Genomic DNA, 17,322 nt, shown 5'->3' on the forward strand with positions numbered 1-17,322 from the left:
GATTGGGAGACCAGAAATGTACACAATTCTTGAATAGGAAACTCCACCACACCTCAAAGGAAACACTCAAAGGGTAAGTTTCAACAGAAAAAACACTTGACCTGAAGAATGCATGGTGAACAGGAAGAGCGCAGGAAGTTCAGCAACTTGCTGATAACTATAATGTGCCAAGATCCTGAGATCCAAGAATAGAGGAAAGCTTGCCAAGGACAAATTGCGCAGTGGGAAGAACACACTAAAAATCTAAATCAAGACTTAGTCTTTGATGTACCTAGGTTTCCTTGACCCCCCCCCCCCACCCCCCCACATCTCACAGTCCACTATCAGTTACAGTCTGGGAAGAGATCAAATATGCTGAGTGACTATTGAGAAACAGCAAAGCCTCTTGAATAGACAACATCACTGCTGAGGCACCGTAACATGGTGGAGAGTTACTCCTAGAGCAAATTCATGATGTTATCTCCCTTGCATAGGAAGAGGAGAGAATGCCAGCTCATCTCAGAGTTGCAGTAATCTCAATCATCTTCAAGGAAAGAGACAGCCAATTGCAGGAGTTACAGGCCCACACTGAACAAGTTGTCACAAGGGTCCTCCTCAAACGTTTCCCTCCACTGGGGGAAGAGCCCTTCACACGGCAGATCTTGTCCATCAATAAGTACAATGGACATGATCTCAACTGAGGACATGCATGAGTAGCAAAAGGAATGCGCAATGCAGGGTTGGAAAGGAAGTACGTCAACTTCAACCCTAACAGATTGATTGGTTGACAAAAGACAAAATGATTGGTCAAAAGGTTTTGATGAAAGGTTATTGAGCTGAAGTCTTCATTCTGTTCCTCTCTCTACAGATGCTGTCTGATCTGCAGATTGATTCCAGCATTCTGTATTTTTATTTCAAAATTGTAGCATCTACAATCTATTGCTTATTGAAGACAAAATGACAGTTCAACTGAAGTAATTGCAAACTAATGTAGAAATTGACTAAGTTTTTACATTTCCCTAATGGCATTTACACCCAGGATTCCAATAATCAGAATTTTGATAAGCATTCTCGGTTTTGGACTAATTGCCTTTTGTTTTGTGTGCACAAACCTTCTATTTCAGTGTGATAGCTAACAAGAGCTGTCATTATTACATACTGGACTGGGAAATTTAGACTGCCTGGCAATGAAATCAGAATAGAGCTCAGGCAATTATGCCAGTGAGCAATCTTCACAGTCATTGTTCTAGTGTAGAGAGTGAGAATGGATAATGTTAATAATTCAAACACCATCCTTTTAACTCTGGGATTGTGGTTTGAATCTAGGCTAGATTGATAGATGACAATCTGCAGCAATAACCATAAGAGTACAAATTGAAATACGTTGTGTAGATTCAGCACAGTTTTGAACAAGCATACTATATGTCTATAGTAGAAAGCTATCTACAACAGTAGCCATTTGCATTTACAATATGTATCACCTTTAATGGGGTGATTTATCACAAGGACTTTACAAGAATATTATCAGAGAAAATTTAAAAGCAACTTACAGAAACATCAAAGAGGTGACTATGTACTTGGACAAAGGACAATAAGTTTTAAGAAGCGTTTAAAAATAGAGTCAAAGAAGTTTTGGCAGGGAAGTCTAGAATGTGGTTCCTTGGCAGCTGAAGGTACGACCTCCAATGGCAGATCAATGGTAATTGGTTGGGCAAAGGGGCAAGACTGAAGGAGTAGGGAGAACTGAGGTGGAGGTTACAGAAACTGGCAACGGTGGAGAGATTTGAATCATTGGTAGAAATTGTAAAATTAGAATGTTGCTTGGACGTAGGCAATGTAGAGAAGTGAGCACATGGATGAACAGGATTTGATGTGACTTCAGATTAAGACAGATGAATTTAGGATAAACTGTGGTTTGCAAAGGATAGAAAATGAGAATCCAGACAGGAGCTCCTAAATGACCATTAGTTGACATAACATTGACTCTTCTTCCAAGAGGATGTGTCCTCGTAGCTGTGGGATCTGGAAAAGCCTGGGGGCTTACTCTGCAGGCTAAGTTGGCAGATAATTGTTGGAACCATTTCAAACCAGTTAATATGGTTCATTCACTATGATTCACCTGATGTGAAACTTCTAAACTCCAACATGATGCAAAAAATGGAAACTCATTGTGTTATCAGCGCTGGTCTTGTCAACACTGATCTTTTTCTCCCCCATTTACAATAAGTGTAACAGCAGAGACATTGGTAGAGCTTTAAAACTCGGTAGCAGAGACTTAGCTATTATTTCAGAAGTTCATAGAATGCTCTTATACAAAACTGATCTTGCATTGAGATCTTACTGAATGACAGATATTTTGCCTGGGTCATGATCTTATCTCAACATATCAGTATACAATAGCAAACGGACTAATATCCCTGAGCCACAAGTAATAAATCACCAAAATGGTGCTGCAGGGCTTACACGGTAACTGAATTTGCAGATCACAATGGTCCATAATCGGGGCAGACCTGACAAGTATCTAATCCACCTATCTGTGTACATGCAATAACAATAGATTTCAGTACTGCCTTTGTATCTTTCCAAAATGCTTTACAGCCAGTGTTTTTTCATATGTTTCTACATAAGTAGCCCTTTTGTGCATAGCACACTTCCCCATATAGCAGTGTGATAATGACCTGATCAATTGATTTTGTATTTTTTTTCTATTTATGAGTTGAGACAATGGCAAATTCACCATTAATCACCGTTGAGAAAGTAGTAGTGAGCCATGTCCTTGAACTTCTGCAGTCCTTCAGGTGCCTCAGGGGTGGGTGTGTTTGCACCCGCGACACCCACCCCCTCCCGTGGCATTTTACCCTCGCCATTCCCAACATACTTTGTTCCTGCCAGATTTACAAACTTGTTCTCGGCTCCATGGTGACAAATACAGTACTGTGTGAGGGAAGGGCTGTATTTTGGGGACTGATGTTCCTCTTCTGTTTTGTGCAGGGGGAGGGGAGTTGGGGGGGGGGGGGTTGATGATCAGGATGGTGTTGTTTTTTGTACAGGAAGGGGTGATGTTTCTCTCTGAAAGGCTTTCATGTTCTTTCTTTGTTTCATGGCTATCCAGTGAAGGCAAATTTCAGAGTTGCATAGGGATACATGCTTTGATGATAAATGAACCTTTGAACCTGTGCAAAAGTCTTGGGCAGCCTAGCTACTGTATATATGTTTATGTGCCTAAGACCTTCACTCAGTACTGTATACGTACACCCAAGAGGTGAGTCAGAGCATTGACAATGTTAACCTGCCTTCACCTGTGAGCAAAAACTCCAGAGTATTTCGTGTACAGTTTTGATGGGTACTGTGGAGGTTCTGTGCCAGAGTACTCAGTAAAAATTAGCAAGAATTATAGCCACAGAGAAATACGAGAAACTTAAGACAGGCCGAGCTGTGGCTCCCTACCCCAAGTATTCTAAATGCACCAAGTAAACCCACTTTCAAATCCCATTCTATTAGCCAAAAAATACTGTGTCTGAGAGCTTATCTCTTTTCAATTTGGGACTGAGGGAGGTACAGAATATGAATTCCCCTTAAACAAATCTTTTCGTACCTGAGCTCTCCTGTCTGGATTATTAAGTGACTTCACCCAGTGCCTAATCCCCACAATCACCTTCCCTTCTTTTTTCATTTTATTGACAAAGTCCATCACAATAGGAGTGCAGTCAAAGGCTTTGCTGAATGTTCCCTGGCTTTATCGTTATGATTAAAACTCATGAACTACGACAAACCTTCCAATTTAGTGTACAACCAACATTGCTTTACAATGGAATCCTTATTTCCCTCCATTCTGCACCACTTCACCTTGTTAATGATTTGAACCACTGAATCAGTGATCAGAATGGGTTTAGTGAAAGCCAGTGAAGGTATAATTTTCCATTAATGTTCTGCACTGTAGCACAAAATACAATGACCTTAGAGAGTGGATATATGAGTATTTGGATAGACAGGGATTGATTAGGGATCGTCAGCATGGCTTTCTGCACGGTAGGTCACGTCTAACCAATCCTGTAGAGTTTTTCAAGGAAGTTACCAGGAAAGTTGATGAAGGCAAGGCAGTGGATGTTGCATTCATGGATTTCAGCGAGGCATTTGACAAGATCCCACATGGGAGATTGGTCAAGAAAGTTCAGTCACTTTGCATTCAAGATGACATTGTAAATTGGATTAGACATTGGCTTTGTGGAAGAAGCCAGAAGGTGGTAGTAAATGGTTGCCTCTTTGACTGGAGACCTGTGACTATTGGAGTGCCTCAGAGATTGGTGCTGGATCTGTGACTAGTGGTGTTTGGTCCGTTGTTGTTCGTCATCTGTGTCAATGATCTGGAAGTTCAATGTGGTAAACTGGATCACAACAAGGTTGGGGGTGTAGTGGACAGTGAGGAAGACTATCAGAGCTTGCAGAGGGATCTGCATCAGGTGGAAAAATGGGCTGAGCAGTGGCAGATGGAATTTAATGCAGAGAAGTGTGAGGAGTTGCACTTCGGTAGGACCAACCAGGGTTAGTCTTACACAGTGAACTTGTAGGACACTGAGGATTGTGGTAGAACAAAGGGATCTGGGACTACAGGTCCATAATTCATTGAAAGTGCTGTCACAGGTAGATAGGGTCGTAAAGAAAGCTTTTGGCACACTGGCCTTCATAAACCAAAGTATTGAGTACAGGAGATGGGATGTTGAAGTTGGAAAAGACGGTGAGGCATTATTTGGAATATTGTGTGAAGTTTTGGTCACCTACCTACAGGAAAGATATAAATAATATTGTAAGAGTACAGAGAATATTTACAAGGATGTTGCTGGGACTGGAGGACCTGAGTAAAATGGAAAGATTGGATAGGATTGAAGAAGATGGCGCCAGCAAACAACACAACCTTGGCTTCAGACAGTCACAAAACTACTTCTTTTACTTCTTCCTCTTTTAAATATGAGTCTACTACTAAGCTGCATGCAATTGGAACATGGAATTTACATTTTGGTAGTGTGTTTTTAGACCAATTGAGTGATCTGGCACTTTGCTGTCTCTGAGGGAATTCAGTGAGGTTTAGAGCAGCCAAGAAGCCTGGAGACAGGCGGGGGGTGGGGGGTATAGGGGAGCAGTGACCCCCACGATCGGCTCTATTTCTCACTGGTTAAAACATCAAGCAAGATTGAAGTCAACAAGGATGAGAGTAGAAGGGGAGCGGTTGTTCAGCACCGTCTGCCTGCATTTGACCAGTCTCCCTCTCCTTCTCACTATCGGCTGCCAGAGGAAGGTGCCTGTGTGTGACCGGTGTCTCTGTCTCTCTCTCTCTCCTCTCTCTCTCTCTCTCACTCACTCTCTCTTTCTCTCTCTCTCTCTCTCTCTCCCCTCACTGCTCTCAGAGGAAGGTGCCTGTGTGTGACCGGTGTGTGTGTGTGTCTCTCTCTCTCTCTCTCTCTCTCTCTCCCCTCCCCCCCTCTTCCTCTCCCTTGAATCTGCTGGACAATGTTGCTAGAGTCTTTGATCTTGGGCAAGGTTTAATCGACGCAGTTTGTGGATTACACTCCAGTTCATGTTATGATGTGTTTCTGGTGTCTGGTTCCTCCTGTTTATAATTGCTATTTTGTGTGATTTTGATTGGGGCAGACTGGCTCTGTGGCCTGCAGTCAATGAACAATGTAGCACCAAATTGAATTGAACTGAACTGAACTAAACAGAACGTTCCTAGACTGTTCGTTTTTTGCTCGTTTTTTGCCGTTTGCGTGATTTGTTCTTTTTTTTGCGCGTTGGGTGTTTGATACATTCTTTGAATGGGTTCCATGGTGTTTCTTTGTTTGTTGGCTGTCTGTGGGAAGACAGCCACCTTCCCTCAGGGTTGTATACTGAATACATACTTTGATAATAAATGCACTTTGATCTTTGAGCTTTGACTTTATTCCCTAGAACATGGAAGATTGAGGGGAGATTTCATAGAGGTATACCAAATTATGAGGGGTATAGATAGGGTAAATTCAAGCAGGCTTTTTCCACTGAGGGTGGGTGACACTATAACTATGGGTTATAGATGAAGGGTGAAAGGTGAAATGACTAAGTGGAACATGAGAGGAAACTTCTTCACTCAGAGGGTGGTGAGAGTGTGGAATGAGCTGCCAGCGCAAGTGGTGCATATGAGCTCCATTTCAGCATTAAGAGAAGTTTGGACAGGTACACGGATGGGAGGGGTGTGGAGGGCTGTGGTCTGGGTGAAGGTCGATGGGACTAGGCTGATTAAATGCTTTAGCGCGGACTAGATGTGCCACTGGGCCATTTTCTGTGACTCTATAATCAATCATATTGAGCTCCTATTCTGTCAAATATTGCTTGGTATAGTTTTAGTTGTAATGGTCTACAAAGCCCTAAACTCAAAAGGAGATTTGACACCCTATCCGATTATAGGTATCTACGGGCATCTTCACTACAGGGAGGTTATACTGTATCAACCTAGTCTTCAAAGACTAGCATACTTCCCTGTCTAGTCTCTGTGGCGAGATCTGGCTGCCAATGCCCACTACTTGAGTCTCCCCTCCCTCCCAAGGAGCAACACAGTTCATTTTATTTTTAATGATACATGTTTAAATTTAGACACACAATTCTTAACACACATTTAACACTCACAGAGGATTTCTGAATTTATGAAAGATTTCTGAATGGGAATCATTTAAACTGCCTAGTTCCCCTTAAAAAGGTTGTCCTAACTCAGGTACAATTCTTACAAACTCAAAGGACATAAAAATGTGTTTCAGACGAGTGGGTCGTCTGTATTAGTAATCATAGGCTTTGGAATGAATTCTAATTCTTTTTTCTGTCTTTCTCTTTGGCATTCATAACAATCCGCAATGATTTTGCAAGTTTGTTCTGTTGTGCTACCAGTTGACGTTATCTGTATGTGATGTTATTCAGATACCTTTATCAGGCTAGACAAATGCAATGTTTAATTAGATAACTGTGGACTTCATTGCTTCTCTTGATTAAACATGGACCTACAAGAACCTGATTGTTCACTTATTTACAACAAGAAGCTGAGCAAGGAATATTGGTTAGAAGATTAACTTTGTGAAAAACAACTCTGACCCTTTGGAAGGGTCATGTCACTGTGCGCGAAAGCTGAGATCAGTACTAAGTCCCCTTGAAGGGTCCTGTAAAGTAAATATCCATCATGTAGTGAGACTATCATCAACTAAAGCCCTGTGCACATTTGGACAGCACAGTGGCAAAGGAATAATGGAACCAATGTAAAATTATTGGTCACCAAAATATCTGGGGATATTCTGCCAGCTACATGCAGTGTATTTGACGTCCATATTTAAAATGTGGATTTGTAATTTTAATTAGGTACAGTGCTGCTAGAAAGTTTGTGAACCCTGTAGAATTTTCTCTATTTCTGCATAAATATGACCTAAAATGTGATCAGATCTTCATGTTAATCCAAAAGCTAGATAAAGGAAACCCAATTAAATAAATAACACAAAAAACATTATACTTCTTCATTTATTTATTGAGAAAAATGATCCAATATTTGTTGGAAAAAATATGTGAACCTTTGGAGAAATGCCTTCTACAAAATCTATTTGGAATCAGATGATCCAATCAATGAGATGAGATTGGAGGTGTGGGTTGTAGAGGTGCCTGCCCTACAAAAAAGACACATAAAGTCAGGTTACTGACAGAGCCTACTCTTCTCAAGAAAGATCTGTGTAGGTGCACCATGTCTCAATCAAAACAACTTTCAGAGGACCTTAGAAGAAGATTAGTAGAGATGCATGAAGCTGTAAAAGGCTACAAAATCATTTCAAAAGACCTGTGTTCTTCAGTCCACAGTAAGAGAAATTGTCTACAAATGGAGGAAACTTGATGCTGTTGAATTGAATTGAATTGACTTTATTTCTTACATCCTTCACATACATGAGGAGAAAAGTCTTTACGTTACGTCTCCATCTGAATGTGCAATGTGCAATTTATAGTAATTTGTAATGAATAGTATGTACAACACGACAGTCAATATAACATAGAAATACAATTGTATCGGTGTGAATGAATCAGTCTGATGGCCTGGTGTAAGAAGCTGTCCCAGAGCCTGTTTGTCCTGGCTTTAATGCTGCGGTACCGTTTCCTGGATGGCAGCAGCTGGAACAGTTTGTGGTTGGGGTGACTCAGGTCCCCAATGATCCTTCGGACCCTTTTTACACACCTGGCTCTGTAAATGTCATGAATAGTGGGAAGTTCACATCTACAGATACTCTCCCTTGGAGTGGGCGTCCTGCAAAGATCACACCAAGAGCACAATGTGCAATGCTGAAGGAGGTGAAAAAGAACCCAAGGGTAACAGCATAAGACCTGCAAAAATCTTTAGAATTTGCTTAAGTCTCTGTTTATGTGTTCACTGTAAGTAAAACACTGAACAAGAATGGTGTTCATGGAAGGACACCACGGTAGAAACCACTGCTCTCCAAAAAAAAACATTGCTGCACATCTCAAGTTTGCAAAAGACCACCTGGATGTTCTACAATGCTTCTGGGACAATGTTCTGTGGACAGATGAGACAAAAGTTGAACCTTTTGGCAGAAATGCACATTGCTATGTTTGGAGGAAAAAGGGCACTGCACACTAAGACCAAAACCTCATCCCAACTGTGAAGCATGGTGGAAGGAACATTATGTTTTGGGACTGCTTTGCTGCCTCAGGGCCTGGACAGCTTGCAATCATTGAGGAAACAATGAATTCAAAATTGTAAAAAGACATTTTACAGGAGAATGTCAGGGTAGCAGTCCATCATCTGAAGCTTAATAGAAGTAGGATAATGCAACAAGACAATGATCCGAAAGACAAGAGTAAATCAAATGGTTTAAAAATAAAATGTGTGTTTTGGAATGGTCAAGTCAAAGTCCCTGACCTTAATCCTATAGGAATGTTGTGGAAGGACCTGAAGCAAGCAGTTCATGCAAGGAAGCCCACCAACATCCCACAGTTGAAGCAGTTTTGTAAGGAGGAATGGCCTAAAATTCCTGCAAGCCAATGTGCAGGTTGGATCAACGGTCACCGGAAATGTTTGGTTGAAGTTATTGCTGTACAAGGGGGTCACACCAGTTTCTGAAGGCAAAGGTTCACATACTTTTTCCAACAAATACATGTAATATTGGATCATTTTTCTCAATAAATAAATGAATAAGTACAATGTTTTTGTGCTATTTATTTAATTGGGTTCTCTTTATCTAGTTTTAGGACTTGCGTGAAGACTGATCACATTTTAGGACATATTTATGCAGAAATAGCGAAAATTCTACAGGGTTCACAACTTTCTAGCACCACTGTAAAGTGTATATGAGAGTTGTTTCTGGCTTTGCTTGCAAGCTAAATGCGGGTGATGTAAATCCTTAGCTAGTTTTCTGTGCTAACTTCCTGACAAAGGGAAGCATGATTCCCTCAAGAAGTTGGACTCAACTTCTCCTATTAACATTACATGAAGTGTAAACCCAGCCCAATGTCACAGTGCTCATTGCATTGGACGTGTGTGAGGGTGGGAGTGGGAGGAAACGGGCTTGTTTTTCTTTTGTTGTTCTGTTACTTATTGTGTTCTGTGTTGTTTTGCCAAGCATTTTGGGTATGCTAAGTTGGCACTGGAATGTGTGCTCACCCCAGCACATCCCTCGGTAGTTAACACAAAGGATGCAAATCACTCTATGCTTCAATGTACGTAAATGAACCTGAATCTGAAACCTTTTTCCACCAACCACTCACCCTGCTTCTGAACCTCTCGCCCTGATGGGAAGTATTTCAAGATTGGAAGGGAACTTCTCTCAAGTGAGACCTAGCAAATGTTAAGTAAGTTCTGCCAGACAGTTCACGATGCGGCCTAAAAGCCCAGCATATCTATCTCTCCTTGGGAAATGTTAGACGTTCTATTTGTAAGCTGTTCCCCAGAAGGTTGTTGAAGGGCAGTTGGAACCTGTTAACAGGAGTGCTATTGAGTGCAAATATTTTTCATAGAAGAACTACAGTTCAGAAGCTCCCAATTATCAGCTTAATGTTTAAGATTTTTTTTTATGACTTTTGGGTTTGGTCATAAAGTTAACATTCCAATCAGGCACAGGATGAAAGCCAAATGCTATCTTAATTGACTGCATATCAGAGTAATAAATGGAAAGGTTGGTGATGTACTGAAAGTTCACTACTAGTACAGTAGCAAGCACACTCAAGGACCAAGCCAGAGGAGCCAAGGGTGCAATGAGGAAAATTATTTTCTTTCTGTTCTGATTGTCATTATATGGGGCCCAGTGGCTGTAAAATGGTAGAAGCAGAAGGAAAGATAAAGACTTGAAGGGGAAATCATTGAAGAAAAGAGAGTCAGAACAAGCATAATGGGCCATAAGGCATTCTTCTTTGCTGAGTTGTCATATAATTTTGTATAAGGACTCTACGACCCTGCCACCCTGGCTAGTGTATCACAGAAATGTCGGACTCAGGATTCAAGATGTAGGTAATGCTAGGATCCAACAGTTTGAGATTTCCTCAAAGAAGGCATTGACACCACCTAGAACTGAGCTAGATTTTAACGGTAATCTGAATATCTGTTGATCCTTCAGGCCTTTAGAAGTCGTTGCAGAGCACTGTGTTTTTGTGACTCTTCCCACTGTGCTCTTGCTGTTTGAAACCTGCACTCAGTGAGTGGGAAACAGTTACCAATGGTTCTCTGAGGCTCTCCGTTGGTCAGGGTCGACCATGGGTATTGCGTCCCAGCTGTCTCTGTGATACACAAGCCTGGGCAGTATGATAGGAGAGCAAGCTGTTGCCCATGCAGCCAGCTTCCCCTCTCCACGCAGCTGACCATTCCAAAGGAACGACAGAGACCAATACAGTTTGGCACCAGCGACATTGCAGGAGTTGCCAATCAATGTTGAATTCAACGTAAGACTGCCTTAGGGACTCCAGCTCCGGATTTTTCCTCTGGGTTTACTCCCAAAGCCTGCCCCATGAGTGGGTATAGCTGTGAGACAGCAGAGGTTTGAGATAAGAGTTTTCCTTTTCCTAGATGAGCTGCCAACAATGGTTGATGAGCCCCGTCTGCCTGAAGTGACTGGTTTTAAGGCGCCTGTAACCCGCCTTTGCCTCTTCTCCTGTCAGTAGAAGCAGTTCCACTGGGTTTAGTAGCTAAGCCACATGTAAAGGCCAGGAACTGGACTTGGTTGTCAGAGGCTAATTGAGATCCTCGCCATTGGGAGCTTAACCCTACTACCCCCTCCCCCACCCTTGGCTATAACAACCTTAAAGAACCGATCAGTGATTCTAATACTTGATTAACACCAAGAATGGAGACTGCAGATGGGGAACTTAATCCAGATAATCTAGAATTGAAAGGTAGCATTGGTCAGGGTGGATTGTGAAACCACTGGATTGTGGTAAAATGCATCTAGTTCACTAACATCTTCCAGGGATGGAAATGTGCCACCTGTACTTAGACTGGCCTTTGAAGAAGTTTCATTAGCTCAGTTCAAAGGTACTTAGGACAGCCGTGAGGAGATAATTATTCCTACTCTTTTATTTTGCCTGACTAGTAGACCAGAGGTGCAATTGGTAGAGTCACTGCCTCACAACTCCAAAGACTCAGGTTCATTTCTGACCCCCGAAAGCTGTCTGTGTGGAGTTTTCACATTCTCCCTGTGACTGTGTGGGTTTCCTCCCACATTCCAAAGACATGTGGGTTGGTAGGTTAACTGGCTACTGTGAATTAGGCCTGAGTGGTAGGAGAATTAGCAAGAGAAATCAATGGACAGGTGAGGGAGAATAGGTTGCAAGAGATAAATGGGACTGAGATTGGTGAGACTGCTCTGAGAGCTGGCATAGATGTGATGGTCTGAATGGCCTCCATATGTGTTATATGAAATATGAACTATCCTCTCTAAGTCTTCTTCCTGGCTGATTGTCCCAGGTCATTTCTGTTGATGATGCGTTACACAAGGAAACTACACCACCTTGGTGACCTTGGTTAAAACTCTTGGTTATCAGCCTTGCCACTAACTTTGACCAGGTTATGTATTGTTTTGGCTTGGATTCACACACACCCAGTGTTGTGGTCACTGAAACTAAAGGTGACTGGTAAAAGAAGAGAAGCCAGCGTTATATTGCTAACCTGGACAAATTGTACCCCAAAGGCATTCTGTTAGAACGTCCTGCCTTGGTCGATACTAGTAAGTGGAAGAGGGAAAAGCTTTCACAGATAGGTAATAGTGCTGTATGATGTTCTTTATTTATGACAGGCACTCTGAGAGCAGCCACTGTATATTGAGAAAAGGTGACAAGCTTTAAGCAAGCTATTTATTTAGTATGTGGAACAAGATTACACTGCCAGTTCGCTGCACTAATCAAGATCTCCTATGATTTTATGTTCAAAGGTGACATTGGAGGTCAAATGGGATTATTCATTGGTGCAAGTCTTCTGACAATCCTGGAACTTTTTGACTACGTGTATGAGGTAAGCTCTTATAAATTATTTTGCACTAGTCTTATTAAATGGAGAATGTAAGACCTTCTGTGCTTACGAGGAAGCATGAGAAAGTACAGCATGTTATACGGTGTAACACTATTACAACACCAGCAAGCCAGGTTCAATTCTGCCACTGTCTGTAAGGAGTTTGCTGTTCTCCCCAGGACCACGTGGGTTTTCTCCGGGTGCTCTGGTTTCCTCCCACATTCCAAATTGGTCACATAATTGTAATTGGGCAACATCAGGCCAGAAGAGCCTTTTACCATGTTGTCTCTCTAAATAAATAAGTAGTGGATTTTTAAAAAATTATTTAGTAATTTCTCAGGATCTGGGCACTGCCTGCTAGTCCTTAATTGCCCTTGAAGTTAATGGCTTGCTAGGACATTTCAGAGGGCATTTAAAAGTCAACTGTATTGAAAGGGGATAAATGAGGAGGGGGCACATTACTGACTGGGGGTAATTGAGTTGAATGTCATGGCCATGTTGTAAATTAATTGTAATTCGATCAAAGCAACAAGGGTTCTGGTGGCTCGGTTGATAAGTGCAGGATACAGGTTTATGGACCAGAAACAGGCATAACTTGCATTGTTTGTCTAGACAATGCCGAATCAAATCAGCTGCACTGGTGTTCCAAATACTAGTTTGCCAAGTGAGTCAGTGACCCCAAGGGAAATGCACATGAAAGAGGAATGAGGGCAGGTTGAGCTATGGTTCCCTGCTATTGATAAATGGAAGACAGACCTGCACTTGGCACACAACCAAGATCAATGCTGTTCTCCTGTGTGTATACCCCTGACTGAACATGAGCTGGTGAGGCCACAAGTGAGATGTCAAAGTGCTGTGCAGAAATGTGTAATCCATTTGGAATGGTCCCTTGAGTGTAAGCGCCAAAAAATTCATTTCCTACCCCTAGAAAGATTGCTGTGAGACTTGCCTTGGAAGCAACCGTGCAAAATAAAGGCAATCCATTGAAGTGTCAGGAAGATGCATCAGGTACTCATCCATTACTAGCACAATATGCCAAATCCCAGGTACACCCATTGTCAGAAGAAGTGATCCCCATGGCAACCATATTCTAAAAGCTTCAGTGTGGTGCTTAATGCTTGCAGTAGGTAAATTGTTCAGTGACACTTGTCCCAATGGTGACTGTCAAGTCAAGTTTATTGTCACGTGCTCAGGTACAATGGAAAGACCTGCTTGCAGCAGCATCACAGGCATGTAGGTACAGATGACACACAGAACATAAATTATGCAAGACAAGTGAAGAAAAAGAATGCACAAAACAATACAGTCATAGGAAAAAGCATAAAGCAGAGACACGAGATTCTGCAGATGCTGGAAATCCAGAGTAACGAACACAAATGCTGGAAGAACTCAGCAGGTCAGGCAGCATCCATGGAAGGGAAAAAACAGTCGATGCTTTGGGCCAAGGCCCTTCATCAAAACTCAAATCCGAGACAAGTCCACAGTAGCAGAAGAGATCGTCACAAAGTTCAAAATAAATTTATTATCACAGTACATATATGTCACCATATACAACCTGAGATTCATTTTCTTGTGGGCATTCACAGTAAATACAAGAAACACAATATGTAGAATCAATGAAACACTACATCTAACAAGGCAGACGAACAATCAATGTACAAAGAAGAACAAACTGTGCAAATACAAAAATAAATAATAATAAATAAGCAATAAATATCAGGAACATGAAATGAAGAGTCTTTGAAAGTGAGTCCATGGGTTGTGGGAACAGTTCAGTGATGGGTGAGTGACATTTTCCCCTCTGGTTCAAGAGCCTGGTGGTTGAGGGGTAATAACTGTTCCTGAGCCTGGTGGTATGAGTCCTGAGGCTCCTATACTTTCTTCCTGATGGCAACAGTGAGAAGAGAGCCCGTCCTGGATGGTGGGGACTGCTTTCCTGTGACAATGTTCTGTGTAGATGTGTTCAATGCTGGGGAGGGTTTTACCACTGATGGACTGAGATGTATCCAATACTTCTTGAGGGTTTTTCATTCAAGGGCTGTAGTGTTTCATTGCTGAGGTAGAATTGGGGTTGTGCAGGCTGCAAGAACTGGTGGTGTGGGACTTCAGGCTTCTGTACCTCTTGCCTGACAGTAGCAGTGACAAGATGGCATAATCTGGATGGTAGGGATCTTTGGTGATAGATGCCACCTTCTTGAAGTAGCGCCTCCTGTAGATGCTGTCAATGCTGTGGAGGGCTATGGCAATGATGGACCTGGCTGTGTCCACTACCCTCTGCAGCCCCTTGTATCTCTGTGTGTTTGAATTGCCATGCCAGGCAATGATGCAACCAGTCAGGAAACTTTCAAAATTCAAAGTACAAAGTAAATTCATTATCAAAGTACATCTACGTCACCATATAATACCCTGCGATTCATTTTCTTATGAGCATTCACAGTAAATATAAAGAAACACAATAGAGTAAGTGAAAAACTACATGCAAGACAGACAACCAGTGTGCAAAAGACAACAAACTGCAAATACAAAAAGAAAAAAAAACTAATAATAATAAATAAAAAGCAATAAATATCAAGAACATTAGTCATAAAAGAGTGTCCATAGGTTGTGGTAACAGTTCAGTGCTGGGGTGAATGAAGTTATCCCCTTTGGTTCAAGGCCCTGATTGTTGAGGTGTTCCTAAGCCTGGAGGTGTGGGTCCTGAAGCTCCTGTAACTCGAGAAGCAGCAATAAGAGAGCCTGGCCTGGATCATGGGAGTTCTTCACGATGGATACTGATTTCCTGTAACAGTGCTGCTTGTAGATGTGCTCAGTAGTGGAGAGGGCTTTACACGTGATGGTCTGGGCCGTATCCACTACTTTTTATAGGCTTTTCCATTCAAGGGCATTGGTGTTTCCATACCGGGCCATGATGTAACCTGTCGGTATACTCTCCACCATGCATCTATATAAGTTTGTCAAATTTTTAGATGACATGCTGAATATTTGCAAACTTCTAAGTAAGTAGAGGTGCTGCCATGCCTTGTTTGTAATGGCAGATACGTGCTGGGCACAGGACAGATCCCCTGAAATGATAATAGAGGAATTTAAATTTGCTGACCTTCTCCACCTCTGATCCTCCAATGAGGACTGGTTCCTGGACCTCTGGTCTCCTCCTCCTGAAGTCAGTAATCAGCTCTTTGGTCTTGCTGACATTGAGTAAGAGGTTGTTGCTGTGGCACCACTCAGCCAGGTTTTCAGTCTCCCTCCTATATGCAGATTCATCACCACCTTTGATTCGGCCAATGGCAGTGGTGTCATCAGCAAACTTAAATGTGGCATTGGAGTTAAGCTTAGCCTCACAGTCATAAGTGTAAAATGAGTAGTGCGGGGGGTGGCGGGGGGGAAGCGGGCTAAGTAACAGAGATTGTGGAAGAGAGGTTGTTGCCAATGTATTGAGGCCAAGGTGTTGATGCTCCTTGATGAGTTTTGAGGAGATGATGGTATTGAATGCCGAGCTGTAGTCGATGAAGAGCATCCTGATGTATGCATCTTCACTGTCCAGATGTTCCAGGGTGGAATGACAATAGTCCATCTGTAGAAGTTTATTATATTTAATATTAAACCTGATCAGTATGCTTATCCATTGCTGACATGTCTGTTATTTGACTATCCACCTTAGAATTCTGGTCCATCTGACAAGTTTTCCAACTGGATTTCCAACTTTAAGGCTTGACCAGGAGTTCATAGCTTAATTTGAGTTAATTTTGCCTCTGCACAAAGACATTAACTAGATCTATAAATCAATCAATGTGTAAATGTTCAATTTAGCCTTTGTGATGTTTGAGAGAGAACTGACTTTAAATTGCAATCAATGACAATCAAGCATTCCAACTCTCTTCATGCTTTTAGTGCTAGAGTTTGAAAGTTCATGAAGTTATTATTTAATTGTCTGATTTCTAAAAGTAAGTTATTATATTGCACTAAATGAATGCCACAAACAAATTGCAGTCATTTTCACAGCATGACTCACCCCTTTGCAAGTCCGAATGATCAAAACCAAGCAAAGATTGCAGACTTACTTAAAAATGGGTGCAAAAACACAGGAGCCAATTATAGTTGAGAAGGAAAGCTTGCTCTGAAAATTAGCCTTTCCCCTCAGGGTGCTCCAGAGTATTTCACGGTGAATCAGGCATGTTCAGAGTGTGATCACTGCTGGAAAAAATTAGGGGAATAAAGTGTGCACAGCAAGATTCCACATTTAGCAAATTGATGGTGACCAGATAATCTGTTCTGAGAAATGAAAGAATAACCTTGGCCCCAATGCCAGGGATGGCCTCAGTTTAATGTCAAATCCAAAAGACACCATTTCTAATAGTGTGTAACTGCACTGAGTTATCAGCCAAGAGATTACCCAAGGCTCTGCATTAAGAATTAAACTCATAACCTCTGAGTTAGAGTACAATCCACCGAGCCAGCCATGTAACTATACAACAATGACAGTTGACAACATAGCTTCATTTAGAAGGTGAAAATCCTACCTGATTAGTCTTCTTGGCTTCTTTCAGGAAGCAACAATTAAGAAGGACTTTGGGGAACCAAAAGGTGTTTGACAAAATCCCATGTGAAGGGAGATGTTTGTCTTCTTGTTGGGCCCTTACCTCCCATAAGAGTGGAGACCATTGATGCTCTTCTGTCTCCATCGTCCTCTGTACTGAGCCATTTTTTCGAGGATGGACCAGGAGTGTCCCCATCGACTAATTTCAGCCTTGTCATCTCCCCTCCACGTGTTCTTTGGATGTCCCTTTACCCTCTTTCCTTGGGGATTCCATTTTAATGTGAAGGAAGATAATTTGCGCTTAAAT

At 41.9% G+C, this 17,322-nt stretch overlaps 1 protein-coding gene across 3 annotated transcripts in view; it reads left to right on the forward strand.

Moving 5' to 3' along the window:
- Nucleotides 1–17,322, forward strand: part of asic1b (acid-sensing (proton-gated) ion channel 1b) — an 857,627-nt gene that overhangs the window by 823,158 nt on the left and 17,147 nt on the right. For all 3 annotated transcript variants that reach the window (XM_073071028.1, XM_073071027.1, XM_073071029.1), the window contains exon 8: nt 12,405–12,484. In XM_073071028.1, coding sequence (XP_072927129.1) covers nt 12,405–12,484 — 80 coding nt within the window. The remainder of the gene's footprint in view (nt 1–12,404; nt 12,485–17,322) is intronic.

Source organism: Hemitrygon akajei, chromosome 18, assembly GCF_048418815.1.
Source record: "Hemitrygon akajei chromosome 18, sHemAka1.3, whole genome shotgun sequence".
NCBI classification, from domain to species: Eukaryota; Metazoa; Chordata; class Chondrichthyes; order Myliobatiformes; family Dasyatidae; genus Hemitrygon; species Hemitrygon akajei.